At 49.4% G+C, this 27,493-nt stretch overlaps 6 protein-coding genes across 6 annotated transcripts; 3 read left to right on the top strand and 3 right to left on the bottom strand.

Annotated features, from left to right (window-relative positions):
• Positions 1 to 977: 977 nt before the first annotated feature.
• On the bottom strand, positions 978 to 1,538 carry LOC137463515 (scale keratin-like). The gene has a single exon (XM_068174753.1). It carries the CDS (start codon positions 1,536 to 1,538, stop codon positions 978 to 980), a length of 561 nt encoding a protein of 186 aa, XP_068030854.1.
• Positions 1,539 to 4,239: 2,701 nt separating this feature from the next.
• Positions 4,240 to 4,743, top strand: LOC137463516 (claw keratin-like). Its single transcript, XM_068174754.1, has one exon. The coding sequence runs from the start codon at positions 4,240 to 4,242 to the stop codon at positions 4,741 to 4,743; it is 504 nt and encodes a 167-aa protein (XP_068030855.1).
• Positions 4,744 to 7,270: 2,527 nt separating this feature from the next.
• Positions 7,271 to 7,981, bottom strand: LOC137463517 (uncharacterized). The gene has a single exon (XM_068174755.1). The coding sequence runs from the start codon at positions 7,979 to 7,981 to the stop codon at positions 7,271 to 7,273; it is 711 nt and encodes a 236-aa protein (XP_068030856.1).
• Positions 7,982 to 11,485: 3,504 nt separating this feature from the next.
• Positions 11,486 to 12,160, top strand: LOC137463518 (uncharacterized). The gene has a single exon (XM_068174756.1). The coding sequence runs from the start codon at positions 11,486 to 11,488 to the stop codon at positions 12,158 to 12,160; it is 675 nt and encodes a 224-aa protein (XP_068030857.1).
• An 11,180-nt stretch (positions 12,161 to 23,340) lies between these two features.
• LOC137463519 (feather keratin 4-like) lies at positions 23,341 to 23,664 on the bottom strand. Its single transcript, XM_068174758.1, has one exon. The coding sequence runs from the start codon at positions 23,662 to 23,664 to the stop codon at positions 23,341 to 23,343; it is 324 nt and encodes a 107-aa protein (XP_068030859.1).
• A 2,920-nt stretch (positions 23,665 to 26,584) lies between these two features.
• Positions 26,585 to 27,160, top strand: LOC137463500 (scale keratin-like). The gene has a single exon (XM_068174737.1). It carries the CDS (start codon positions 26,746 to 26,748, stop codon positions 27,070 to 27,072), a length of 327 nt encoding a protein of 108 aa, XP_068030838.1. The 5' UTR covers positions 26,585 to 26,745; the 3' UTR covers positions 27,073 to 27,160.
• The last annotated feature ends 333 nt before the right edge of the window (positions 27,161 to 27,493 follow it).

The raw sequence follows: 27,493 nt of genomic DNA on the forward strand, positions 1-27,493 counted from the left end.
GGGACTTGGCTGTGAAAGTGTCCGGCTGGAAAAAGAATGTCTAGGAATGACTGCTGGACTGGAGTCCAGGCTGAAATGGGAATGCTGAAATGGGAATGCTGAAATGGGAATTCTGAAATGGGAATGCTGACATGGAGATTCCGTTCTTTGTCTCTGCACTGCCTCATCCCACTTTTTGTTTGTATTAAAGCCCTGTTGCATCACAGCCCCGGGTTCTGGCTTTTATTTCACCACAGTTTCACTTACAAACTGGTCTGAAAGAAGGGAATCCTTGTGCAGTAATTAATTCTCATCAGAGGGGAATTACTTCCGCTTTAATGCAAATATATTTAGTCTGAAATTCCTCAATAAACTATTTTCCCTTTCTGATCTATTCCACATAAATAGCACAGAATAATTTCCAACAGGCTGGAAAAAACCTCTGGGGATGGACTGGTGCAGCTCCCAGTTAAAACCAGTTTACCCTTGGAGGCAGGGTAATGGAGGATTGGGATGCTTAGGGGTGACCTCATTTTGTGGAGATCAAAGGTTGGACTTGATGACCTTGGAGGTCTTTTCCAGCCTAAATGATCCTGGGATTGCACAGAAAGGAAAACCAGGAAGCTGCCAATGCAATTTGGAAAGATTTTTATTAGGGTAAAGTAAATGAAATAAAACAAAACAGAGCAATTCATGGGTGGTCCCAGGGCGGCCAGGCCACCCCTGTGGGTGACAAAAGCCATTGCACAAGGTGAAGCCAGGGCCTTTACAGAAAACCCCACATAGAATTCTGAAGAAATTTCCACCCCACCAGAAAGAACACAGGACGAGATTAATTAAAGAGTTCCAGGAGAGACGTCATCCCACGGAACGGTGTTTGATTGAAGATGAGGCACAGCAGGAAGAGATGTGGGCCTGGTTTTCAGGGAGCAGGCTCAGAATTCCAGGCCCAGCCGTGGATCTGGATCCCAGGTTTTCATCCTTAGGGTTGTTTGTCCTTAGGATGAGCTCTGGCTCGCCAGGTAGGATCCGCGGTGGCTGCTGCGGGACCTCCGGTTGTACCAGGAGCCGCCCATCCCTGAGGAGCCTCCGTAGCCAAAGGCACCCCCAGACCCATAGGAGCCCTTCGCCCCCAGCACGCCCCCGTAGCCACAGGACCCGCGGGAATTCTGCATTCCGTAACCAAAGGAACCCCCATATCCAAAGGGGCCCCTGATGCCCGAGGAGCCCTCGTAGCCAAAGGAGCCCCCAGATCCGAAGGAGGGTCCCACCCCCACCGTGCTCCCAGCCCCAAAGGAGCCCCCCACCCCGTAGGACTCATCAGAGATGTTTGGGATGGGAGCACCCAAAATCATGGGATGGGATGATCCCACCACGCTCTCCTGGGAGCAGGTGCTGAGAGTGGGGCCCGGGAAGGTGAGGACCACGGGAGGAGGGAACACCACGGCTCTGGAATCTCCACAGGAGGTAACACAGGGCTCCAGGCTCCTGCTGTAGGCACAGGGCTGGGAACAGGCCACCTCGCAGCCTGGCAGGCACTCGGAGCCGACGTTCAACATCATTGCTTGGGATTTGGGATCAAGCTGGGAGAGGAAATGCGAGGTCAGGGAAGCAGGACAGTCAGGCCACGGGTTCCCAGTATGAACCAGTTGCACTTTGTCCATCTCCAACTGCTCCCAGTTCAATCCTCCCTCACAGATTCCCATTTTTCCTGCTATCTCCTTCCTTCCTGACCTGTTTGAGGCTTCTCAGTTCTTCCTTTCCTACCACCACAACTCTTTTTCTTCTGAATCTCTCAAAAAACCCCAAAACTTCCCCTTTTCTCTGGGGCTGAACTGTTGATCCTTAAACAATTCCTTGCCCAGAACAGTCCCATGAATTCCCTTTTCAAGTAGATCTGCAGGAAGATTTGCCTTCAGAAAGTCCCCAAGGAAAATCTTCCTTGCTCTCTTCTTCCCTTTCCCCTAGCTTTTCTAAATCCACTCTTCTCTCCCTCAGCTTTTCTGAAACTGTTGGAATTTTGCAAGATAAAAAAGGAGAAATATCGAAGTATTGAGGAGTACAATGAAGTCAGACTTACCTCGTTGTCTTGGAGGGAAGAAATCAGTGGAGCTGCAAGGATGGAAGATTTCTCAGATCTCTCCCCTTTTATCCCATTTTCAGACAATAGGGAGGATGTGATGTCACCCATTATTTACTAAATTCTTATCACTTACAAAGAAAGAGATCCTCTTAAGCCTCGCCATTGTTTTGATTTCAGCTCATAATTGCTGATCTTTTCCAGCCCTGCTTTGAGTGGCACAAACCCAACACCCAGAATTCTCCTTTTGTCTCAAACTTCATGGAGGAAAATCCTTACAGCATCATTCTGGTTCCAAAAGAAACAGGAGCTGATCTCTGTGTTTATTTTCCTTCAGTGACTCGCAGGAAGGTGGCTCCCCTCATGTCACTCACATAATTGGGGCGTAATCCTCAGATTTGGGTGAAATCCCTCCCAAAGAGAATCATCCGACCTCGGATGGGGGTCAGGGCTCTTTGCAACCCCTCCTGCATCCACTGATTGAGGGGATGAGACAGCAAAACACGTTTCAAAAGGTATTGAAGTGACACGTGAAGTCCTCTAAGCCCTGAAACCTCTGAGTAATTTTAATCAAAACTCATTTCGGGGATGCTGAGCTCAGTGTTGTCAGCAGGATGTCACCAGTGCCACTGCAAGGGCACAGCCCAAGATCACCAGGCCCTTGTGCCCCAGGGTGGATCCCAAACTTGGAACCTTGGAACCATCTTGGTTGGAAAAGCCCTCCAAGGTCGTCAAGTCCAACATTTGAGCCACCACCACCTGGTCACCCAGACCAATGTCCAGTTTTTCGTTGGACACATCCAGGGATGAGGACTCCAAACCCCCCTGGTCATCCCCTTCCAAAGCCCTTTCCATGAGGAAATTCCCCCTGAAATTCTTCACAAATGAGTTTGACTTTCAAAATTATCTCATTATCAACCCAAGCTGTTCTTTCGTGCAGACTTGCAAGGTTGATCTGTCCAGGCCTCACTTAAATCATTAATGAAAAATAACAGGCAGGGGTCAGGTTCCATTGTAAATCCAGTCATCCCTGGGATGTTGCATAGGAACCAGGCTGTAAAATTCCCACACAATAAAAAAGCCAAATTTATGATATGAGAGCCAGATTGTATATGTCGAGGGTTGATTTGCTAATTGGAAACTATGAAAATAATTACAGGCGTTAGAGGAGTCACACAGAGGAAAAAAATCAGAATTTGGTAAGGGTGAGAGATTTTATGGGATGCTTCATACCCCAGGAGCTGCCTCCAAAGAGGTATAAAAGCAGGAACATCTCAGGAGTCTCCTCAAACCTTCTCCTGACTTCTCCTGCTACACCAGGTGAGTTGGATTTAAGCTGATCTTTGCTGTCTCTCATTCTCTGTAGCGACAGTTTTAAAAAAGGACTCGTTCCTTGATTTTGGGCATTTTAGCTGGGAGATGTGACAGTGAAATCCTGCTTTTCGTTGGAGTCTCGCTGCAGTCACTTGGAAGAAATCAATCTGATATTTAAAGATAGAATTTTAGGAGTTATTAGAATTTTTCTTGTGGCTTTTCAAAGCTTGAGGTGCAAATTTAAAGCTCAAGTTTACTGAAAAACCAAGTCCAAGGTGTCTTCTACAGGGGAGGGAGAAATGGTGTCTCAGGACAGGAGGATTTGAGGGAGGAGGTGAAGCCACACCTCGATCCTGTGGCCAGTTCTTGGTCCCCCAACTCAGGAAGGTCATTGAGGGGCTGGAGCAGCTGGGGAAGGGTCTGGAGAATCCTGAGGGAGCTAGAGGGGGCTCAGCCTGGAGAAAAGGTGGATTCAGGGGGAAATTCGGGCTCTTCCAGGGGAGATTTGGGATCTGATCCCAGGGGACAGGGCCAGGACAAGAGGGAATGGCCTTGAGCTGTGCCAGGGGAGGCTCAGGGTGGGAAATTTGGGGAAATTCCTCCTGGAAAGGGCAGCCAGGCCTTGGAAGAGGCTCAGGGAGGGTTGGAGTGGCCACCCCTGGAGGTGTCTGAGGAAGGAGTGGACACTGGTCTGGGTGACCAGTTGAGGGTTGGGCACAGCTGGGACTCGATGCTCTTGGAGCTCTTTTCCAACCTCCGGGATCCTAGAGTTCCGTGGGCAGGAAGGACGAGGACCTCATCTGCTGTCCCTGACATTCCCTGACTCCATCTTCTCTTCTCCAGCTCCTCCTCCAGCTCTGAGAACCATGAACTGCATCAGCTCCCGGTGCCTGCCCGGCTGCGAGGTGGTGTGTCCCGAGCCCTGTGCCTACAGCAGAGGCCTTGGCCCCTGCGTGGCCTCGTGCGGGGACTCCACGGCCCTCGTCTACGCCCCACCCGTGTGGATCACCTTCCCCGGCCCCATCCTGAGCTCCTGCCCCCAGGAAAGCATCGTGACATCATCCATGCCCCAGCCCTCCGGTGGTTCTCCCTACGGCTCAGGGATGGGAGGCTACTCTGGTGGCCTGTCCAGAATTGGGGGTTCCTATGGATCTGGGGGTTCCTATGGATCTGGGGGCTCCTATAGTTCTGGGGGCTCCTATGGATCTGGGGGCTCCTACGGATCTGGGGGCTCCTACGGATGTGGGAGCTCTTCTGGGGGCATGTCAGGGAAGGTGGGCTCCTCTGGATGTGGGGGCTCCTCCTCGGGGGGCTGCTACCTCAGGAAGTTCTACACCAGCAGCAGCCGTGGATCCCGCCTGGGAAACTGAGGCAGCTGAAGATCCGCAGGCCCAGGAGATAGAACCCCATGATCCAGACCTGCAGCTGGGACCGGCTTTTGGAGATGGCAAAAGCATCAACAGGAGCCACCCTGGCTCAGGACTTCTGGGAACTGGGCCCACACCTCTTCCCTGCATTCCCCCTTTGTCTTTAATTAACAACAGCCTCTGTTAGTCACCCTTCAGTGCCAGCTCCTTCTTTCCATTGTGCCAAGAGAAGAAAAACAGAACAGCTTGAAAGGCCTGGCATGGAGTTTGTCAGTGCAGCCCTGACAGGAGAAGAACAATGGGTGGAAGGTGGATTCTTCTTGGACAGTGGGCTGAAGGAAGGAGTGTCTGTTTGGTGTCATTCGTAGTGTATCCTATTAAAATCCTCCTGCATCATCAAATTTTGTTGGGATTTCCTTTCTCTGTGGGGCTGTTTTGGTCCCATCCTCTCCTCTACCTCCCTAGGCTTCCTCAAGCTGGGTCCGTGAGCAGCAATTACAGGGTTTTATGGTAATTGGGAGGTAATTGTTTGATGAATCGGGGTTGTGAAACGGAGGGTTGGATGAGCACCTGAAATTCGAGCACAAAAGGGTTCAGTTGTTCTCTGGGGGGCACAGAGGTCTCTGGAGGTGACGACTTTGAGCTGCAGGATGAACAAGTGAGGGGTGGGGTGTGGTCAGCTGACGGCTGGAAAGCCACGAGGTTTTTATTTTATACCCTGGTTTAGCTCAGCTCCTCCCTCCTGAAGGATTCTGTTCATTCCTGGAATCATAAAATCCAGTCCTTGAGGCTGGAAAAAATCTCCAAGGTCATCGAGTTCCATCTTTGGTTGATGTCCACCTCCTACCAGACCAGTGCCATGTTCAGTCATTCCTTGGACACCTCCAAGGGTGGCCACTCCAAACCTCCTTGTCCACCCTTTCCAGGAGGAATTTTCCCAAATTTCCCACCCTGAACCTCCCCTGGAATAGCTCGAGGGCATTCCGTCTCATCCTGGCCCTGTTCCCTGGGAACAGAGCCTGGCCCCACCCATTCTGCCGCCATATTTCGAACCAATTTTTAGGAATTATCGTGATTCCCTGCAGAATTCCGGGGTTCAGGAAAGCTGAACACATCTTCAGGAGTATTAAAGAACACAAACCAAGATGAAAATGTGAGGATGGGGACGGGAACCAAAGGAAATCCACCAAGGAGCCTCTCCTTGATTTCTGAGCCGTCACTCTGAGCTGGCAGCGCCAAACTCTTCAAGACATGGAGAAATTTCTCTCAGCTGTGGCATCATCAAAGGGCTGCTTTTATATGACAGCAAAATATCACTGGGCTGTGCAAGAGAGGATTTCCCAAGGGAGGAGTGACACAAGAGCTCAGATCCCACCTAGTGCTGTTTTCCGTCAGGATGGGGGCACAGAGAGAAGCTTGGGTTAGCCCCAGGTCTAAAGATGTGCCAAAGGTGACCTAAAACCCAGCTTTACTCCCTTGGAAAACACGGGAGGGAGAGCAGGAACCCCCCAAAAAAGTTTAAAGATTGTTTTAATATTTTTTATTGCACTATAGAATCCTTAGTATTTACTAAATCAAGAAGGATGAACTGAAATGTGGGAAATATCAAGAAGAATCAGTTGTTGATATGAGTGATTCCTGCTTGGAAAATCAAATTTTTCGCCCTCTATTTAAGCTGAAAATGGGTTTAAAAATTTGAATTGACAGCTCTGGAGGTAAATAGAAAATTAGATGACACACGACTAATGTTGCTTAAATTCCACGTGTGCCTAAAGAGGTTTAGGAATTTTAATCTGCCATTAATTTAATGATGGCACATAATAAATTCATCAGCTCAAAGTAAAACCTTAATGGGGCTGAAGGAACAGGCTCAATTGGAAAACAATTAGATAATTTGTTTGCAATCGTGGTGAAGCTCTGGAAAGAGGAGGCAAAAAATCCTACAGAATTGCACATCAGCAAATCCCAGAATGTGTCACAGGGTGAAACCAGAGCTCCAAATCCCTGTTAAAGTGGCCTGAAAGTGACTCCAGGATTTAGGAGAGGAGGATTTCTGCTGGGTCTGGGCAAAGTGGTTTCCAGCTGAAGGATTTGTAGGAGAAAAGGTGGAAAAGAAAATGTGAGGCAAAAATAGGGATATAAAAGAATTTTAGTGGGAAATATTGATGGTGGAAAATTTGTTGTCCCCCCCTCAAACCCAGTGCTGAGTGGGATAATTGGTTCTAGTTTTCATCCTGGAGCCTCCAACCCTCCCAAATTCCTGAATTAGACCAAAAGGATAACTTGGAAAAAGGAGTTACAAGGAAAATAAAGACCAACGTGGAAATTTGAATGCAACAAAACTTTAATGTCGGGGAAGGGTTCAGGGCAGAGTCACAGGCAGGGAGACCAAAGGACAATTCCCAGGGCTTTGGGAAGCAATGCAGATCCACAAAGGCTGGAGAAGGTGATTCCTGAGATGTCCTTGGCTTGCAGCTTCGCCAGGAGCTGAGCCCAGCCCGTGGATGCTGCCGGGGGAGCCCGGGCTGCCTCAGAAATAAAAGGAGCCGCAGTTTCCTCCTCCAAACCTCCTGGAGCTGGAGCTGCCCCCTCCGTAGGATCCTCCTCCATAGGAGCCGCCCCCAAAGGAGCTGCCCCCACCGCAGGAGCCCCCAAAGCCCCCGCCTGAGGAGCCAAAGGATCTTCTGCTCCCAAAGGATCTGCCCCCTCCATAGGAGCCCCCGGAGCCAAAGGATCTGCCCCCTCCGTAGGAGCCCCCAAAGGAACCACCTCCGTAGGATCCACCCATGGAGCCGCCTCCATAGGATCCCCCAATTCCACCCATGGAACCGCCTCCATAGGATCCACCCATGGAGCCGCCTCCATAGGATCCCCCAATTCCACCCATGGAACCGCCTCCATAGGATCCACCCATGGAGCCCCCTCCATAGGATCCACCCATGGAGCCACCCCCAATGGATCCCCCAATTCCCCCCATGGAGCCGCTGCCCCCTCCGTAGGATCCCCCAATGGCGCCCCCGGATCCAGAAGATCCCATGGCCCCCGACGGGAAGGAGGTGCCCACGATGCTCTCCTGGGGGCAGGAGCTGAGGATGGGCCCCGGGAAGGTGATGACCACGGGCGGAGGGTAGACCACGGCCCGCGAGTCCCCACAGGAGGTGACACAGGGCTGGCTCCAGGCGTCTGCGTAGGGCTGGGGACAGGACACCTCACATGGGGACGAGCAGCCGCTGCTCATCATCGCTCCTGACGACATTCTTGGGATGGACGGCAACCTGCGGCAGCACAGCAGTCAGAACTGCAGTGCCCAGAATTCCAGAGGAAAAAGAAATCCTGCTCTGGTGCCTTCCATGAGCAAGAAAAAAGTGGGGGAAGGAGAGTTTGGGAAGAGTCAGGCTTGTCCCTTTTCTGCATTTTTCTGCACTGATCTCTGCTGAGTCTCAAAGGGTTTCCTGCTGCCCTGGCAGCGCTGGGAATCCTGGAGAGCAAAGCCAAACTCAGGGGCCTTTGGGAGCAGGTCATCCCCAGGAGTTTGTTGGACCATAAGATATAGTTGTGGTGGTCACCAACAACCTGGTTTTGATCCCAGTGCCTGCAAAATTCCAGTCCTGTTATTGATCCCGTGCCTACAAATGCAGGCATGGATGGGACTTTGGATTTTAAAGCCTGGAAAAGGCAAATGGAATTGCTGGGCCCCACAGGTTCTGCAAGAGAGCAAGCCCTCCGTGTCCTGGAGACAGCTTTTGGGATGGGGAGGAACCCGAAGCAGGGGACAAATCCTAATTACAATGCCCAAAATCCCAGAGGAAAAAGAAATCCTGCTCTGGTGCCTTCTGTGAGCAGGAAAAGAGAGGAAGAGTTTAGAAAGAGCCCTGAAAACATCTTTTGGGAAGGAGAGAAAAGGCAGAAAATATTTTCTCCTATTCATGCAGAGGACCAAGAAGATCCAACTCACCGGGTCTGGAGAAGTGGAGACAAGGAGCAGCCGTGGATGGCACTGCAGAATTCCAAGGGCTCTTTTATACTTTTCCCGACCCCCAGTGGGATGGGAGCTGCGCTTTGTGCAAGAGCTTCCCACGCGTTACCAAACCATGTTTTGCTGGCTGGATTGTTTCATTAATTGTCCTAATTGTTCTCCTAAGTGACATGATAAATTCATTATTAATCCCAAGTCACGTTCCAAGCACTGCACCCCTTGGGTTTGATCCCATTTGCTCCGCATTCCGACCCCCAGGAAGTCACCTCGGAGCTGGTGCTGTCCCTAGGCCTCGCTGGAATTAAAGCTGGAATGAGTTTAGATCTACTTGAGGGATTTATTGATCAATAAATCTGTTTCCTGTACAATAATTTGCTTTCCACCCCAAAATCTGGATTTTGGGGAGTTGATGGAAGTGCTGCCACTTCCCAGAGCCGCCGGAATGGGAGAACCAGCAGCAGAACTGAGGAATTTCCATGTAAATTGATATTTCCCAACCCAACTGGAGGAACCCAGAAAGTTTCACATTAATTGAGGAGTCAAGGAGGAATTGCTGACTGGCAGAGCTGTCAAACCCGGGGATGTCACCGGGGCCTGACAGGGCTTGTTAGGGTTCTGTTGCAAGATCTTAACCCCGATATCGGCTCCTCATGTTCTGTTTTCCAATCGGGCCTGGAAACACCAGAAATGTGGGGATAGGAGTTATGTAAACACCGACAATGAACTTCATCGTGATAGAAATGTGAAGTGCGGGATGATCACGGAATTTCAGGATTGTTGAGGTTGGAAAAGAGCTCCAAGGTCTTTTCCATGGAGTCCAGCCTGGGACTGAGCCCCACCTGGTCACCCATACCAATGGCCAGGTGTTCCTTGGACACCTCCAGGGAGCCCTTTCCAAGGTCTGACCACCCTTTCCAGGACAAACAAGATGAAATTCCAGCTCCAAACTGGAGTCACTTCCCTCTCACAGCTCCGACTGAGAATCAAATCTCAAATCTTGAATCTCAATTCTCGAACCTCAAATATCAAATCTTGAATCTCCAATATCAGATCTCAAACCTCAAATCTCTTCCACTGACTTTGATTTAGAACCAAACCCCCCTGCCAGTCTGGGGTTTGATGACACCAATGTTTGTGTGAGATGTTTGTCTGTGACAACCACCCCAAAATATCCATCACATCTAAAACCCTCCTGGATGTTTCTGGTGATTGATAATTTGAGAATTTTGCTTGGAGGTCTCTCCTCCTATTTATGCATTTCTGCCTTTCACCAGACGAGATTTAAACCCAGGAATTCTGCTGGAATTTTCAGGGAATTCAGGAATTCCCTGAAAAAATAATCCTGGCCAGTCTTGAGATGCTTTTATTTTGTTTTAGATGGAATCAGCTTCATGCACTCAAAAATATTTTGGTTTCTTCCTCCAATGACAGCTCCTGGACACGTGTCTCCCTGGAATATTGCAGCTGTCCCAAAAGGGGACAAAAGGAGAATTAGGATAATTAAGGTGACAAAAGGAGAATTATGAAAATTAATGTGACAAAAGGAGAATTAGAATAATTAAATGCTCTCACACAGGGTTTCCTTGGATGACAATGAGCAACCAAGGAATTTATTTAAGTCCTTTTTAATGAGCTCCTTGGGTTAAATGGGTATTAAAAATGACCCTTCCCATCCGAGGATTTATAAATGCAAAATTTGCGGTTTTTCCCAATTCCAGATTTCCATGGAATTTTCTGCAGAACAGAAAATATTTCCCCTGACAAAGCCAAAGTGATTTTTGCCCTCGCTGAGGGAATTCCTGATCCATCACCCTTCCAAGCCAATTCCCAAGTCAAACCAGGTCAGGAAATGGCAGCAGTCACAAAATCATCTAAAAATTATTTAAGGATTACAGCAAGACAAAGGGTGTGTGCATGTATTGGCCGATGAGGAGTTGATTTACGAATCATTAGCACTTATCAAAGCAATTATTACAATTAGAAGACGCTTATACAGCAAAAAGTGTTGCTGGTGATGTCCCAAAGTTGTGTTGCATGGCCTGGGAGCCGTTGGGAAGGGTATAAAAACCGGGATTTTCCAGCAGCTTCTCCAGCACCTTCTCCTCAGTCCGGTTTTCCCTGCGAGCCCGGTGAGTTCTCTGCCTCTAATTCCATTTCCATTAACAGGGATGCAGCAGTCAGTGCTGAACTGGGAAATGATTCCTTGTCAGAGCTCTGAAATTATCAGAAATTTGGACTTGGGGCTCTTATCCAAGCCAAATTGTTCCATTCTATCAATTCTGTCTCTTGGGAAGGGAAGTTTTTTGTGGCTGGAACTGTTGGGAGATGCAGATCTCAAAAAGTGAGGTTGTGCTGTTCCCAACCACAAAGGGAAAGTGTCAATTAAGCACTGATTATTTGATGGGGAGGTTACAACTTAACTACTCCGAGCTTGGCTTTTATTCAGGATGGAGGGAAAAGACAGGAGATCTCGTATTTATAGGGCAATAATTCCTTCAGCCAGGAAAATACAGATTTTATCATCCTGGGGATTGTGCAAAGGCCCAGATCTCCGGGAACATTTTAATTTTACTCCTATTCAGAGCTGCAATTCTTCCTCTATCACAAAAGATCGTAGGAATCTCTCCAAACTCTCCTTCCCCCGCTTTTTTCTTGCTCATGGAAGGCACCAGAGCAGGATTTCTTTTTCCTCTGGAATTCTGGGCACTGCAGTTCTGACTGCTGTGCTGCCGCAGGTTGCCGTCCATCCCAAGAATGTCGTCAGGAGCGATGATGAGCAGCGGCTGCTCGTCCCCATGTGAGGTGTCCTGTCCCCAGCCCTACGCAGACGCCTGGAGCCAGCCCTGTGTCACCTCCTGTGGGGACTCGCGGGCCGTGGTCTACCCTCCGCCCGTGGTCATCACCTTCCCGGGGCCCATCCTCAGCTCCTGCCCCCAGGAGAGCATCGTGGGCACCTCCTTCCCGTCGGGGGCCATGGGATCTTCTGGATCCGGGGGCGCCATTGGGGGATCCTACGGAGGGGGCAGCGGCTCCATGGGGGGAATTGGGGGATCCATTGGGGGTGGCTCCATGGGTGGATCCTATGGAGGCGGTTCCATGGGTGGATCCTATGGAGGCGGTTCCATGGGTGGAATTGGGGGATCCTATGGAGGCGGTTCCATGGGTGGATCCTATGGAGGCGGCTCCATGGGTGGGTCCTACGGAGGTGGTTCCTTTGGGGGCTCCTACGGAGGGGGCAGATCTTTTGGCTCCGGGGGCTCCTATGGAGGGGGCAGATCCTTTGGGAGCAGAAGATCCTTTGGCTCCTCGGGTGGGGGCTTTGGGGGCTCCTGCGGTGGGGGAAGCTCCTTTGGGGGCGGCTCCTATGGAGGAGGATCCTACGGAGGGGGCAGCTCCAGCTCCAGGAGGTTTGGAGGAGGAAACTGCGGCTCCTTTTATTTCTGAGGCAGCCCCGGCTCCCCCGGCAGCATCCACGGGTTGGGCTCAGCTCCTGGCAAAGCTGCAAGCCAAGGACATCTCAGGAATCACCTTCTCCAGCCTTTGTGGATCTGCATTGCTTCCCAAAGCCCTGGGAGTTGTCCTTTGGTCTCCCTGCCTGTGACTCTGCCCTGAACCCTTCCCCGACATTAAAGTTTTGTTGCATTCAAATTTCCACGTTGTTTTTTTTTTTTTCCTTGTAACTCCTTTTTCCAAGTCATCCTTTTGGTCTAATTCAGGAATTTGGGAGGGTTGGAGCCCATCCCCAGCTCCCTCCCGACCTTTCCAGACCCTTCCCCATCCCAAACCTCTAAATATTTAATATTTATTTAAATTTTCTGCTCACAACATCTATTGTAACTTCACCAGTTTGAAGTCTGAAATCCTTTTCCAACCAGGATTGCACAACCACTTCCTCATCCCCGATTTTATCCATGTAAATAAATAGAAACATGCAGGAGAAGAAATGAATTCCTGCTTGTGAAGTCAGGCTGGTCCAAAAGCTCCCTCTGGAGCTGCTCTGGGGAAGGGAATTCCTTCCAGGAAGGGCAGAGCGGCTCTTCCCTTCCAAGGGGCTTTTGGGGAATTCCTGGGGCTGAAACCTGGCAAGAGATGAAGACCTGGATCTGGGAATGCCCCCGAGAGAGCCAAAAACAGGATAAAAGCTGCAGGAGGCTTCTGCTGTTAAGGAGAGAGGAGGAGGAGGAGGAGGAGGATAAGGAATCCTCCTGGCAGGGCTGGCACTGCTGACAGGAGCTGGAAAGGAATTCCAGTGTCTCTAAACTTTTCTGAAGCTGCCAGAGGCTGCTCGGTTGGGCTGCTCCAGGGAAAGCAGCCCCTGACAGGTCCTACTGATCCTCATCCTGATCCTGATCCATTAATTCCCCATCCCTGGAAGTGTCCAAGGCCAGGCAGGATGGGAACTGGAGCAACCTGGGATGGTGGGAGGTGTCCTTGCCCATGGATGAAGGGATTTCTAAGGTCCCTTCCCACCTAAACCATCCCATTTCTGTGATTCCTTTAAAATCCTCTCTCAGGGGCCCATCCCACCTTCCCACCTCCGGAATTTTGTGTCACACTCAGCTGAGGAGCCCTTGATCAGGTTGGCACCACGATCCCAGGATCTACCACCCAAACCAGTTGTTTTTGAGCACCCCCCAACACTTCATGGGGTCATTTCCATCCTTCCTGGGTTTTTTTGTTTGTTTGGTTGGGGTTTTTTTTGTTTTTCTTTTTGTTAATTTTTGTCACGACCTCCATGCTCTCTGTTCCCTCTTTGGACCAGAGCGATCCCAGAGGCTCCCCTGGGCAAAAGCACTCATTGGGAATGCTGTGAGGAAATGCTTGGGGATGGTTTTGCAAACACCCACTCATGTTTTACCCATGCAAAGCGCCGTGGCTCTCTGAAGTTAATGACAGGCTGCGGGAATTAAATCAGGACTGAATCATAGCGTCCCTTCCAAACAAATGTGTCAGGGCCACCCACGTGATTCCCCTGACTCAGTCTCGGGAATTCGGATCCCTCTGGTTCTTTGGGATTAAAAGCCTGCCCCTGTGTTTGTTATCCTAATGATACCATTTCAATCCACTTGGCCAAACACTCACCTTCCCAAATCAGGGCATATTTGGGGATTTAAATGGGACTGGGCTTCTCTCACCTCAGGGGCTGAGCTTCCAGCATGCCATGAATTTCTGCTTCGCCCCAGCACAAACTGGGCCTGTAACTCTTTGTCCTCTGGATCCAAAGTTGTCCTGAGTGGCCTTAAATAAATCCTGGGGTTTTTTCCTGGTTTTCCCTGTGTTAAACAGGGAATTATTGTCTCTGGTGGCTTCTCCCCTCGCCCTGAGTTTCCCACACTCCTCCACACTCCAACATTTTTCTGGTGACCAAAACCACCAGGAAGGGAACTGGGGATGGTGTGATTTATTCCATACCAGGATCCCTCTGACCATCCCACTTTTCCCAAAAGGGACTTTCCCACTTCCAGTTTCTTCCCGGGCACGAATTCTGTGGCAGAGGAGGAGTTTTGTGCTAAACCGGGGCTCCACTGGCCACATCAACTCCTGGTGTTGTTTTATATCCCAGAATCCCAGGATTGTTGGTGTTGGAAGTGACCTCTGGAGATCTCTCAGGGCAGGTGACACAGGGACGCATCCACATGGGTTTGGGATGACTCCAGACAGGGACAATCCGAATTCTGCACTCTCTGGGCAGCAGTTCCATGGAAGGAAGTACTCCCTCACGCTGAGGGGGAACTCCTTGAGGTTTGGAACTTGGAATGAGTCGGATCCCGGACTCGGTCACCAAACGAGGAGCCAGAGCCCCACGGGCTCAGCCGGGAGTGGCTCTGGGAGCCGACTCGGCCACTCCAGTCCAGCCGTTCCCATAAACACGTCCCAACAAGTTTGGAAGCAGCCGGGAACACTCATGGCTAATGCTGGGTTAGGCACTGCTGCATTCTTGGAGGCCAGGAAAACAAATCCTGGGATTAAGGAGCTGCAAGGACGAGCCTTGCAAAGCTCAGGAGCACCTGCAAAGCTGAGCTCAGCCTGGGTTTTCACCTTGGCAGAGCTGCAGGAATAAATTTGAGCCTCAAAACTCTGAAATGAGAAGAATCCGGGACCAAACAACGACGGTCACGTGCTGGTGAGAAAAGGGTAATCAACACAAACAGTGAGCAAAGCAAAGCAATTACTGTAATTACCCCTCAAATTTGGTTTGGGGAGTAATGGGACCTAATGCCCAAATATGACGTTATTTTCTTGCATCAGCCTGGTGGTCCAGCCGGGGATATAAAAACCATTCCTGACTCAGGGAGCTTCCAGCGGGTCCTGTTGGCTTCTCCTCGGTGAACTGAGTAAGTTAGATTCCGATATAACTTCTTCCTAAAATAATACAATAAAATCAGTCTAATTTTAAAAATGTTTACGTTTAACTCAGCGCTGAATTTTGGATTTGTGTTCTGCAGTTCTGGAAAACAATTCCATTTATTTTCATGGAATAATCAAAATAATTTTGATTATTCATCCAGAAGCGTTGCAGGATCAAAGTTTAAAAATGTATTTGCAATCTAGATAATATTAAAAACATTTAATTCCATTGCTTTATGGAAATGTAATGGATTCAGCCTTTAGGTAACCTTAAAATACCTCAGCCAGCAGCTTTCACCTGGTGGGGCGGTTCTGACCTTGTGGCTTCCAATTTTTATCTGATTTTGGGCAGAGGTGGTGCGGAAATTTAAACACAAGTTTTAGAAATGTTGAGATGGGCAGAGCTGCAGTCGCCTGTGGATGAGGACACAACATCCCTGGGGATGCAGCCCTACAAAATTCCTGGTTTTCCTATGCAGGGGATACAGGAATGACCCAAAAAATGTCAGCTTGGGAAGCAGCTTTGGGTGGTTTTGTTCTGTTTATGCAAAGCTTTGGTTTTATGCAAAGCAAGAATATTTGAATCTGCTTGGGATATGTTGTGCTCTGTGTTTAGGTCTGGTTTTAAGTTATTCCTTTCCTCTGTTTTGGTCTCCAATCAGAGTCAAGTCAAGGACAGGGAATTCAGAGTTGTAGCAGATTTAAAGGGTGGGAAACTCAGGAGAGCACCTGGATTAAGGTTTAAATTTGGGTGAATTATGCACATTTGGGCATCATGTTTAGAACGCAGAAAGAAAACAAAAATGGCTTGAGTCAAACTCAACCCCACCCAGGCTTCTCCAATATGTAGCTAAAAAAATAAATAATCACCTGGGCTGAACCCAAAATATTCAATTTAATCTGCAACAACAGATTAAGCGGCTCCTTCACTGGATGCTTTGAGGTGGAATTTGGGTAAGGCTGAAATGACAACTTGAAATGGACTTTTGTGCTGTTTTCCAAATCCCCACCCTTAAATTTTTTTCAAAACCAGAAAGAGGAACTCAGCCCTCATTTGGGAACAGTTTTAATCCCTCTGAAATTTAAATTTGGAGCAGCTGCTCTCAGGTTTTTTGTTGTGCTTCAGTTTTTCCTCATGATCTTGCAAAAGGTTTTTATTGAATTTTCCAAGTGAGTTTTGTGCTCAATATCTGTGGCAAAGACACCTGTTGTGAACTGACTGCACTAAATCCATAATTATTGGTATCCTTATGGATCAATTCCATCACAGGGATGATATCCCTTGGATTTTTATCCTCTTCAAAGCCCAGACTCTGTCTAAATTGGGTAAGGTAAAACCTCTCATGTTCTCCATTCCTACAGTGGTTTATGTGTTACCCTCATTTCACTGAGCTCCACCTCTGGAGCCCAAATTGCACAGGAGAAAACATTATATTAATTAAACAACAGCCCCAAAGGGGTCATTTGGTGTCCCCAAAGAGGTGTTTTGGTGTCCCCAAAGAGGTGTTTTGGTGTCCCCCAAGGGGTGATTTGGTGTCCTCCAAGAGGTGGCTTGGTGTTCCCAAAAAAGGTGGTATGGGGTCCCCAAAAATGTGTTCTGGTGTCTCCAAAAGAGGTGGTTTGGTGTCCCCAGTGGGGTGTTTGGGTTCTCAGGGCTCTGGAAGGTCACCAAGAAGAACCAAACCAAGCAGAGCAGAGTGGTTATCAACCCACCGCCACCTCGTGCCTTTCCAGGGGTCAATCCCATCCCTCTGGCTCCTTGGGATTGACATTTGTCCCCTCCTTGCAGGTCCAGCCCAGCCGCAAGATGTCCTGCGAGAAAACCGTGTGCGCCGAGCCCTGTCCCGACCCGCGCGCCGCCGCCTGCAACGAGCCCTGCGTGGTGGCATGCCCCGACTCGCGGGTCATCATCTTCCCACCACCCGTGGTCGTCACCTTCCCAGGGCCTATCCTCACCACGTACCCGCAGGAGACCGTGGTGGGCTCCACCGAGTCGGCCGAGCTGGCTGGGGCGCTGGAGGCGGGTGTGCCCATCGGGACGGGCCAGAAGGGCCTGGAGTGCCTGGAGTCCTGCTGCGTGCCGCAGTTCGTGGCCAAGTGTGACCCCCCGTGTGTCACCCAGTGTGCCCCGCCCTGTGTCACTCCGTGCGCTGCCCCATGCGTCACCAAATGTGCCCCGCCCTGTCCCCCGCCCTGTCCCCCGCCCTGTGCCCCGCCCTGTGCCCCACCCTGTCCCCCGCCCTGTCCTCCGCCCTGTGCCCCGCCCTGTCCCCCACCTTGTGCCACCAAGTGCGCCCCGCCGTGCCCTGCGCCCTGCGCCGCGCCCTGTGCCACCACCTCCTGTGCCACCAAGTGCGTGACCAAGTGCGTCCCCACCTGCACCACGCCCTGTGCCACGCCCTGTGCCACGCCCTGTGCCACCAAGTGCGTCCCCGAGCGCTCCTACACCTTCTCCACCCGCTGGAAGCACCCGTGCCAGAGGGGTCTCTGCAAGAAGATCTGAGCAGTTTTTGAGGGAAATAACCACGGAAAGGAACGAGGGAAGAAGCGAAGGAATACGGAATGTGATCTGAAGGCTGCCAGAGAGGGAAGCACCACTGGAAACCAGGACCATGCATTTTAAGTCTAGGATAGAGCTTTAGTTTAGTTCAGGCTTTTCTTTCTTCTTGGGGCTTTGCCTCTTCTGTCTGTGCTTTGGACTTTCTCTGCCCAGTTCGACACCGAGCGTGGATCGGAACAGAGGGATTTGGGGAATGGTAGGGATTGGAAGGTTTTGGCAAGTGTAAGGGGAGGGGCTGTCGGGCTGGAAGGGGTAAGGCTGGAGCGGGTGATTGCGATTTTGGGTGAATTTGGGTGATTTTGGGTGATTTGGGGCTTTTCTCTGAGTCGGCTCCTCTTTGCATTATTCTCTCTGCAAATGTTCGGCTCCACTTTGCATTCCCATTAAAATGCTGCTGCATCAAACCCGTTCTGAATTCCCTTTTTCCTCTGCTCCTTGGGTTCTCTTGGTGACACTCAGCCTTGGATAGAGGGACAGGTGACCTCCAGGCTCTTCCTGGACTGCTCCACACTTGACTGAAGGTAAAATTTAGGGTTAAATTTCTGGGATAAGAGATTTTATCCCTTAAAAACTCTGGCTCTGCATTTTCTGGGATAAGAGATTTTATCCCTAAAAAAACCCTGGCTCTGCATTTTCTGGGATAAAATATTTTATTCCTAAAAACATCTGGCTCTGCATTTTTCAGGATAAAACCTTCAGATTGAAGCAAAACGGGAATTTTTAGTGTCCTGTTCATACCAAGCCCTGTTTGGGGATTTTCTTCCCTCTAAACAAAGGGAACTGAGCCAAACCCAAGCTTTTCTCCACATTTCTGCATCCAAACTTTCCTGAACTGCTTTTCCAAGGACTCTTCTCCACCTCTTCAAGGTGACAGGGAGGGACCTGGAGCTCCAAATTCCAGGAGCCGGTGCCAGCAGCGGATCCCTCCAGGCAGTTTGGGATGCCAGGCGTGTCCTGCTCATCCCATTCTGAGCCATTCCAGGCGCTGTTTTTATCCTAAAGATCATGTTTGGTTCATTCTTCCCTAATGGCCACGTTGGAGCTGGAATTCCGGGTCATTGCCCGCCCCAAAATTACCCCTGCCCCAAAATATCCCAGGGCTTCCGCACAACAAAGAGATCCAGCATGCTTCCCAAACACTCCCAGGCTGGATTACGCCTGGACCTGGAATGTTAATTTAATGTTAATCAGGTTTTATTTGGGTTATGTGCCCTAAAACTGGAATAATCGATTTGGGAAAGAAAAAAAAAACAAAACCTCAAAACAACCAAGGTCATAATTTTCATCATTTCATCATTTCACATGGTTTTATTTCCTTATCTACTCTGAATACTTTTTTTTTAAATTTTAGTAAATTGATGATTTTCACCCTAAAGATGCTCTTCTCTTATTTTATGGTACCAATGATCAAGATATGAGAACATTTCCCATCAGCTCAACTTTAAAGAAGGGCTCCCAAAATCTGCTGGAATCCTTCAGCTTGGTCATTCCAGAAGTTCACTCCCTTCATATTTTCAAACAAATTGGGGTTTTTAAGCACTGAAAAAATTTAAGCTAAATAAAAATAAGTGCTATTTTATTAAGAACCAAACCCCAAGTTACCAGGCTGGAAAAAATCCATTTCCAACAATTTTGCCTCCTTAATTCCCCACCAAATTCCTTGGAAAAGGGGAATCTCCAAATTTTTTGTGGACATCCTTGAAAAACTTTAACATTCAGAGGTGGAAAAAAAATTGGGATATTTGAGGAAAGAAATAAAACAAGAAAACCTGAGGATAATCTGGCTGTGGATAAAACACCAAAACCACCTGGAAAAAAACAGGAATTCCTCTTGGAGTTTGGGACTGGACATTGAGATTGGAGATTGGGATTGGAAATTGGGATTGGAGATTGGGAATGGAGATTGAGATTGAAGATAGAGAGTGGAGATTGGGAATAGAGATTGGGATTTTCCCCCCAGGGGAGAAGAAGCTTTGGAGTGACACAGTTGTGGTTTCCAGGAGATGAAAGAGTCAACAAAAAATAAGGGAATTAACAATTCCCAAGGGATGGAGGGACAGGATAATGGGAATTTCACCTTGATATAATTATGTAGTAAGGGGCACTAAAATACATCAAGCATTTCCAGAAAAAAATCAATTCTATCCCCCCCAAAAAATGCAAATTTCCTCCTTAGATTTGCAAAAACATGGATGAAATACGATCTTAGAGAATCTTAAACCCCATCCCTACCCCAACCCTAACCCAACCCTAAACCTAAACCTAAACCTGAGCCTAACCCCTAACACTATCCCTAACCCTCCTGTGATTCCCCATCTTGTGTGGGAGGTGCGGGCCTCGAAAGAGCAAGGGAAAAGGTGATTATTGCTAATTAATGCTTAATAAAGCGGGATTTTCTGCGGGCTCAGCAGCTCCCAGGGGAAGTCTGGAGCGGGCACCGGGTCCTGAGTCAGGAGTGACGGCGAGGAAAGCAAAGATCTCTGAAAAACATCTTTAAATTCCTGAATCATTGTTTATCCTTCTTCAACCTCACCCCAAAACCTTCCTCCTCCTCCTCCTCCTCCTCCTCCTCCTCCTCCTCCTCCTCCTCCTCCTCATCCTCAGGGGCTGGGAATGATCCCTGGATTTCTGCGTGGCTCCTTCCCTGGAAATCGTATTTCCCCTGTTATCGCACTGACTCGAGCTGCTGCCAAAACAATTTAATTTTAATTTTAATTTTAATTTTAATTTTAATCCTCCCCTCGCCATGTCGGTGCTCTCTGATCTCGGGACGACGTCAAACCCTTGTTTTTGCCACCCAACCCCTCATTTGCCCGACACCCCACGGGAATTAGGCAATTTTTGGTGCTGATTTCCTCACGGGGATTATTAAAAAGTCTGAGGTGAAATCCCAGCCCCGGCTGTTGATTCAGCGGGGAAGGAGATCCAGGGAGGAGCCCAAGGCCTTGCTCCTTTCATCTCCTGCGCCGGCTCTGAGCCAGGAATTCTGTCTTTGGAGAAACAAAAACAGGGGATGGAGAGGCCGATTGCACAGAGATATTGAATTGGGGGATTTTGATACAATTTGGGGGAAAAAAAATCGATATGAAAGCTCACAGCAAAATAAATCTTCAGCTCGGGAGTTGTGCCAAGGGTGGGAATCACCCTCCCTGTCTGACATCCCAAAATCTCTGGGATTTAAAGGCATGCCAGGTGGAGTTTTGGGAGAAACAATAGCCAGAATTACCTTGATTGAGAGACAAAAGCCAAAAAATAAAAGGCATTTGAGGGACAATGGGGACAAAGAGGGCAGGATTGGTTCCCTTCCCCCGGGGCGAAGTGAGGCTCTATAAAAGCTCCTGCAGCGAGATTTTAAATCATTTTTCTGCGATTCTCATCCCATCTCCTGCTGTGCCACCGCGTAAGTCAGGTCTGGGAGGGGGGTGGGTCGGGCAGGGTTTGAACTCGAAAATTGTTCGATTTACCTCTAAAATATTCACAAGGAGAGGTGGGAGATGGTTCAAGGTTTGGGAACAGCACAGTCGGAAATAAATGAGACAAAACGTGTTAGTTCTGAGATAAATTTAATAAATGAATATTTGGAATATGAATATAAGAAATATGAATATTATAAATATGAAAGTTGAGAATATGAATATTGGAAATACGAATATTGGAAATATGAATATTGAAAAGACGAATATTGAAAAAATGAATGAATGAATGAATGAATGAATGAATGAATGAATGAATATTGAAAATATGAACATTGGAAATATGAGTATTGAAAAGATGAATTTAAAAATATATGACTATTTGAAATATGAATATAAGAAATATGAACTTTGGATCTATGAACACTGAAAATATTATAATTGGAAATGTGAATATTCGAATAAATAAATAAATAAATAAATAAATATTAATAATTAGTAATCAATAATAAATAAATGATAAATGACAAATTATAAATGAAAAATTATAAATGACAAATGATAAATGATAAATGATAAATAAATAATAAATAAGGGCTCCCTTTTGCTCTGTCCCCTCACATTGTCCCCTCTCTGTGTCACCTCCAGCCCTGTGATGTCCTTCCAGCAGCTCTGCGCCGTGTCCTGCCCCCAGCCCGTGGCCAGTGCCTGCAGCCAGCCCTGTGTCACCTCCTGCGGGAACTCCCAGGCTGTCATCCACCCCCCGCCCGTTGTCATCACCTTCCCGGGGCCCATCCTCAGCTCCTGCCCCCAGGAGAGCATCGTGGGATCTGAATTACCAGCGGGAATGGGAAATTCCTTTGAGTCTGGAGCTGCCCAGAGCTCCTTCGAGCCCGGAGCCGCTTCTGGTGGCTGGAATTTCTCCTCCTCCTCCTGCTTTTCCCCAGGTTCCTACCCCTCCTATCCCCGAAATTCCTACCTCTCTTATTCCCAAAAATCCTACTCCTCCTATCCCCGAAATTCCTACCTCTCTTATTCCCAAAATTCCTACTCCTCCTATCCCCGAAATTCCTACCCCCGCCCTGCCAAGCCCAGCAAAGGTTTGGGTTACCAAACCCAGATGAAAAAGAAGCAAATCCACAAAGAGTGAGCGAGGGGAGGGCTCCGAGAGGGGCCGGGGCTGCTCCTTCATCCCAGGAATGATCCCAGGAATGATTCCAAGAATGATCCCAGGAACAATCCCAGGAGTGATCACAGGAATGATCCCAGGAACCAACTCAGGGATGATTCCAAGAAGGATCCCAGGAGCCATCCTAGCCCCGCGATTTCCTCTGGATCGGATCTCCGCTCGCAATTCCCATCGATTCTGCCTTGCTGTGAATTTGCCCAAATTCCTCTGAATTCCTCTGTAATTCCCTCTGAATTCCCGGGGATTCCCGGCGGCGCTGCTGTCACGGGATGAATCCTATTTCTCAGTGCCAATAAAATCCTTTCTGCATCATGATTTGGAGTTTTCTGTTTGGGTGGGATGAGCTCTTGGAGCCGTTCTGGAGTGGATACTTAATTTTTCATGGATTTTTTTCGAAGGACTGCGGAGCTCTGTCCCACCTGGTTCCTGGGGAAGGTGAAATGGGAATTTTCTGACAGGTGAATCCATAAAAACATTCACTGGAAGAGCCAAACCCTCCTCCCAAGACCTCTGGGATAATGGGATAATTTGGTCCCATGGTTTGCAGAGGTTTTATAAAAAAGAGAAGAAATCCAAGAGATTTGAATGCAAACACAGAAGTTTATTGGGATAAAAGTGGGCGAACAGTTTGGGGTTTGAGGAGGGAAAAGGCAAATTCGGAGATAAGTGACATTAAAAACAAGGAGGGGGAGAGGAAGAGCAGCTCCCAGGGGTGCTGAGGGGTTTGCATGGAAGTTGAGCATTTCCCACAGGTTCTGAACAATTCCCATGGATCCTGAACAGTTCCCATGGATTCTGAGCAGTTCCCATGGATCCTGAACCATTTCCATGGATTCTGAGCAGTTCCCACAGGTTCTGAACATTTTCCATGGATCCTGGACATTTCCCATGGATCCTGGACATTTCCCATGGATCCTGAGCAGTTCCCATGGCTCCTGAACAGTTCCTATGGATTCTGAGCAGTTCCCACGGATCCTGAGCAGTTCTCATGGATCCTGAGCAGTTCCCATGGATTCAGAGCATCTCCCAGCCCCACAGAGCCACATCCCTCCGCTCAGCCCCTGCCCCAGCTCCTGCTGTCGCTCGCCCAGGTTCCCCCATGCCCTTTTCCGGTTCAGCAGGGCCCGCAGCCCCCGGAGCGCTGGCTCCAGATGTTCCTGGAGGAGGAGGAGAAGCAGCCTCCATAGAGCAGGGAGCCCTGCAGGCCCACGGGGCGCTCCATTCCCGCTGGGAATGCGGATCCCACGATGCTCTCCTGTGGGCAGGAGCTGAGGATGGGCCCCGGGAAGGTGATGACCACGGGCGGGGGGTGGATGACAGCTCGGGAGTCCCCACAGGAGGTGACACAGGGCTGGTTCCAGGTGTCCGCGCAGGGCTGGGGGCAGGACACAGCACAGGGAGTGGAGCAGCGGGAGCTGAGCTGGCTGGAGAAGGACATCCTGGAACTGCTGCGGGAAGGGGAGGCAGGGGAGGAGACGGGGTTGGAAATCAGCACAGCAGAGCCCCTGCTCGTATTCTTCTCTCTTTCCCTTCTCCCTCTCCCTCTTCTCCTCACTCCTTCTCTCCTTCCATCCCTCCCTCCAAAAACTCTCCAAATTCTCAGATTTTTCTCTTTCTCTCTTCTCCCTGTCCCTCTCTCATGCTCCCTCCATCCCTCCATCCCTCCCTCTTATACGGCTCCTCTGTTAAAACTCAGATTTTTTTTCTCTTTTTCCTTTTCCCCATCCCTCTCCCTCTCTCTCTCCTTGCCTCCTTCCCTCCCTTCCAGGCATCTCCTCTCCAAACGCTCAGATTTTTCCTCTTTCTCTCTTATCCCTATCCTTCTCCCCTCCCTCCCTCCCTCCCTCGCACCTGCTCTGGAAAAACTCAGATTTTTCTCCTTCTTTCCTTTCTCCCTGTCCCTCTCCTCCTTTTCTCCCTCCTTCCCAAACAGTTCCTCTCCAAAAACTCAGATTTTTCTGTCTTTTTCCCTTCTCCCTCTCCCTTCCTTCTCTGCAGCTCCTCAGGGCTCTCCCAGTCTCCCCAAGGAGCGAGTCCCACCCCAGCCACCCCAAAAACGTCCCCCAAACTCACTCAGATCCCGAAGAGGAGAAGCCTGAGGAGCTGAAATCTCAGGAATCCGGAGCTGGCATGGGAGGAATTGGGAGCCGGGAGCCTTTTATTCCATCCCGGGATCGCCCGCGGGGGTTGAGCCATTCCCGGCATTTCCCAACCCTCGGGAGGCGATCCCTGCCCGGGCTCCGATTGTTTCATCTGCCTCAGAATAATTATCAGTTTCTCCCAACACCCTCCAGTTTCTTCCTTGAGTTTTTTTTTTTAAGCGGTTTCACTTCCTGCAGCGTTTGCTGATTTTGCCAAGTTGGTAAAAATGTTGAGGAATGAATTTTTGGGGGTGGAATTGCTCCACAGACAGGGGCAGCTTCCATAGACCAGCCTGGCCTTGGACACTTCCAGGAGTGGGAAATCCATTGAATTCCCTTGGCCAGGCCCTCACAGGGAATAATTCCTCCCCAAAATCCCAGCCAAATTCCCCCTCTGTCCCCCTGACCCCATTCCCTGTGTCCTGTCCCTGCAGTTCCTGAGGAAAAGTCCCTCTCCAGCTTCCCTGGAGTCCCTGCAGATCCTGGAGGGGCTCTGGGGTCTCCACAGGCTCAACATTCCCAACATTCCCAGCCTGGATCCAAAGGGGAAGGGCTCCAGTCCCCTGAGCAACGTCATGGCTTGGGGACACCAAAACCGGGCACGGAATTCCCGGTGGGATCTCAGCACAGCAGAGTAGAGGGAGAGAATCAAACACCTGGACCCAAAATGAAGAATTTTAGGGTTCATTTGGGTTGATTCCACTGGGTTTCTCCTTTTACCCTTTTAGGAGGATGGGGAGGTTGGGACAGGGATTTCCAGGTGTGGTCGGGGCAGGAGCAGCTCCTGAGGGTTGTGGCCCCACAATTTCTCCTTCCCTGGTTTTTCCTAATCCTGGTTTTTGTTTGGGTGAATCCTCTTTACTGTAAATTCCAAGGGTTGGGAAAACTCAGGGAAACCCCAGGAAAAGCTCCTTCAGGCTTCCCACCCTGTTACCAATGGAAAAAAAAAATGGAATAAAATGGACATTTGGACATTTTGGGACAGAACTCTCAGGGCTACTCAAACCCCCACTCTTCACCTTATAACTCCATAAAGGGGAGGGATTTTGGTGGGGAAAAGCTCATTTCTTGAGGAAATTTAGGAATAATGTTGGGTATGGAAAATGGAGACTCAACAGGAAATGTAATCCATTAATGACTGGAGAGGGAGGAATCTGAGGAACAAATCTGCTGAAGTTGCAGCCAGACCTCTGCCTCAGCTGCAGTTGCACCTGGACGTTCCCAGGTTTTCCAGGGGTGATGCATGGATCCCCTCCCTGACCTGGCTCACCCCAGTCTGTGAATCCTCCTCCCTCAGCAGTGCTGATCCCACAGATTCCCTAAAATGTGGATGTGGAAAAACCCCCAGTTACTCCCCCTGGACATTTCATGAAGCTGAGAGTGTTCCTTGACCAGGAGGATGGGAAGGAGGTCTTCCCAATCCTAAATTCCGTCGGAAGGCACCTGTGGATGAACATGCCTCAAGTAGGAGTCACCGGAGTCACTGTGGGTCAATAATGGGAGAAATTGCACAATTCCCTTTTCCTCGGAAAAAGCGGGGTGGGATCCACACTATGTCAGCACCTCGTGTTGATGGATCAAGCTCTGAGCAATCATGAGGCAATCCCAGAAGTAGGAAAAAGCAACAATGAAAATCAAAAAAAAGAAATCATTACTGCACCTGAGTAATGCCGTGGATGTAACAACAACAGTAATAATTGCTGAGCGAAATAATCACTTTATCTGGGCCAGTGAGAGGTGGAGGGAATTTTTCTTGGATCATTCATCAGCCGTGGATGTTTCAGCTCCAGCTGATTGCCCAAGAAAAGGTATAAAAACCCTCTCGGCTCTGGGCTGCTCCAGCAAACCCTCCCGACTCACTCTGAGCTCCACAGGGGTAAGTCCGAGCCTGGAATTGTTCCTGGAACTGTCGGGATCTGAACTGAGCTTTGCTGGGATCCAGAATTGTGCAGCCAACAGGGCGAGGGCAGGGGTTGGGGTTACTGCTCATTTTGGGGGTTACTGTTAATTTTGGGGGCTACTGTTCATTTTGGGGTTTACTATTCATTTTGGGGGTTACTGCTCATTTTGGGGGTTACTGTTAATTTGGGATTTACCATTCATTTTGGGGGTTACTGTTCATTTCAGGATTTACTGTTCATTTGGGATTTACTGTTCATTTTGAGGGGTATTTTTTGTGTCAAATTGACTCCATAATTAAGAGTTGGGAGACATAGGAGACAAGGACATGAGAAGATGGAAAACCCCAAATTTTGAGCCTCTTTGTAATCTTTTTGCTGTCCGCTCTTTCTCTTCCCAGCCCAACCTCCATTAAATCGGTCTCTGACCTTCCTGCTGCCTCAGCTTTGTGGTTCCAGACCCATCCCCAATCCCAGAAGATGTTTTCCTACAGACAGAGCTCCAGCTCCCGCTGCCTGGCCCCCTGCGGGATCTCCTGTCCCCAGCCCTGCGCAGACACCTGGAACCAGCCCTGTGTCACCTCCTGTGGGGACTCCCGGGCTGTCATCCACCCCCCGCCCGTGGTCATCACCTTCCCGGGGCCCATCCTCAGCTCCTGCCCGCAGGAGAGCATCGTGGGGTCCTCGGCACCCTCAAACTTCCTGGGATCCGGAAACTTCCTGGGATCTGGGAGTTCCTATGGCTCCTACAGTTACGGGAGGTCCTACTCTTCCTACGGATCCTCTGGGAGCTGCAGACCCTGCTAAACATCCCAGGAGTGAGCAGGAAGGAGCCAAGAGCCACCACGGAGCCTCCACAAATCCCAGCAGTTCCCAGAGCATCCTCAGCCCCAAATCCCGGCAGTTTCCAGAGCATCCTCAGCCCCAAAATCCCGGCAGTTCCCGGAGCATCCTCAGCCCCACGCTTTTATGTAAATTCCCTTTTCTTTTTTTTTTTTTTTTTTTCCCGTGGGTCCTGCAAAGAAAATGACCTCGGAATGGTCCCATCCATGATCCCTGGCTGGCTGAAAGTGGGATGAGGTCATGTCACCTTCCCACACCTGAACATGCAGGAGTCACCCCTGTGGAATGCCCAGTCCTGGAGCACTTCTTTCCTTCATTTCCCCCGGGATTTTCCACCTGCACCGCGATATTTCCCTTCCTCCTTTCTCATTAAACCATTGTGCAT

The sequence above is a fragment of the Anomalospiza imberbis genome, chromosome 29 (genome assembly GCF_031753505.1).
Source record: "Anomalospiza imberbis isolate Cuckoo-Finch-1a 21T00152 chromosome 29, ASM3175350v1, whole genome shotgun sequence".
NCBI lineage: Eukaryota > Metazoa > Chordata > Aves > Passeriformes > Viduidae > Anomalospiza > Anomalospiza imberbis.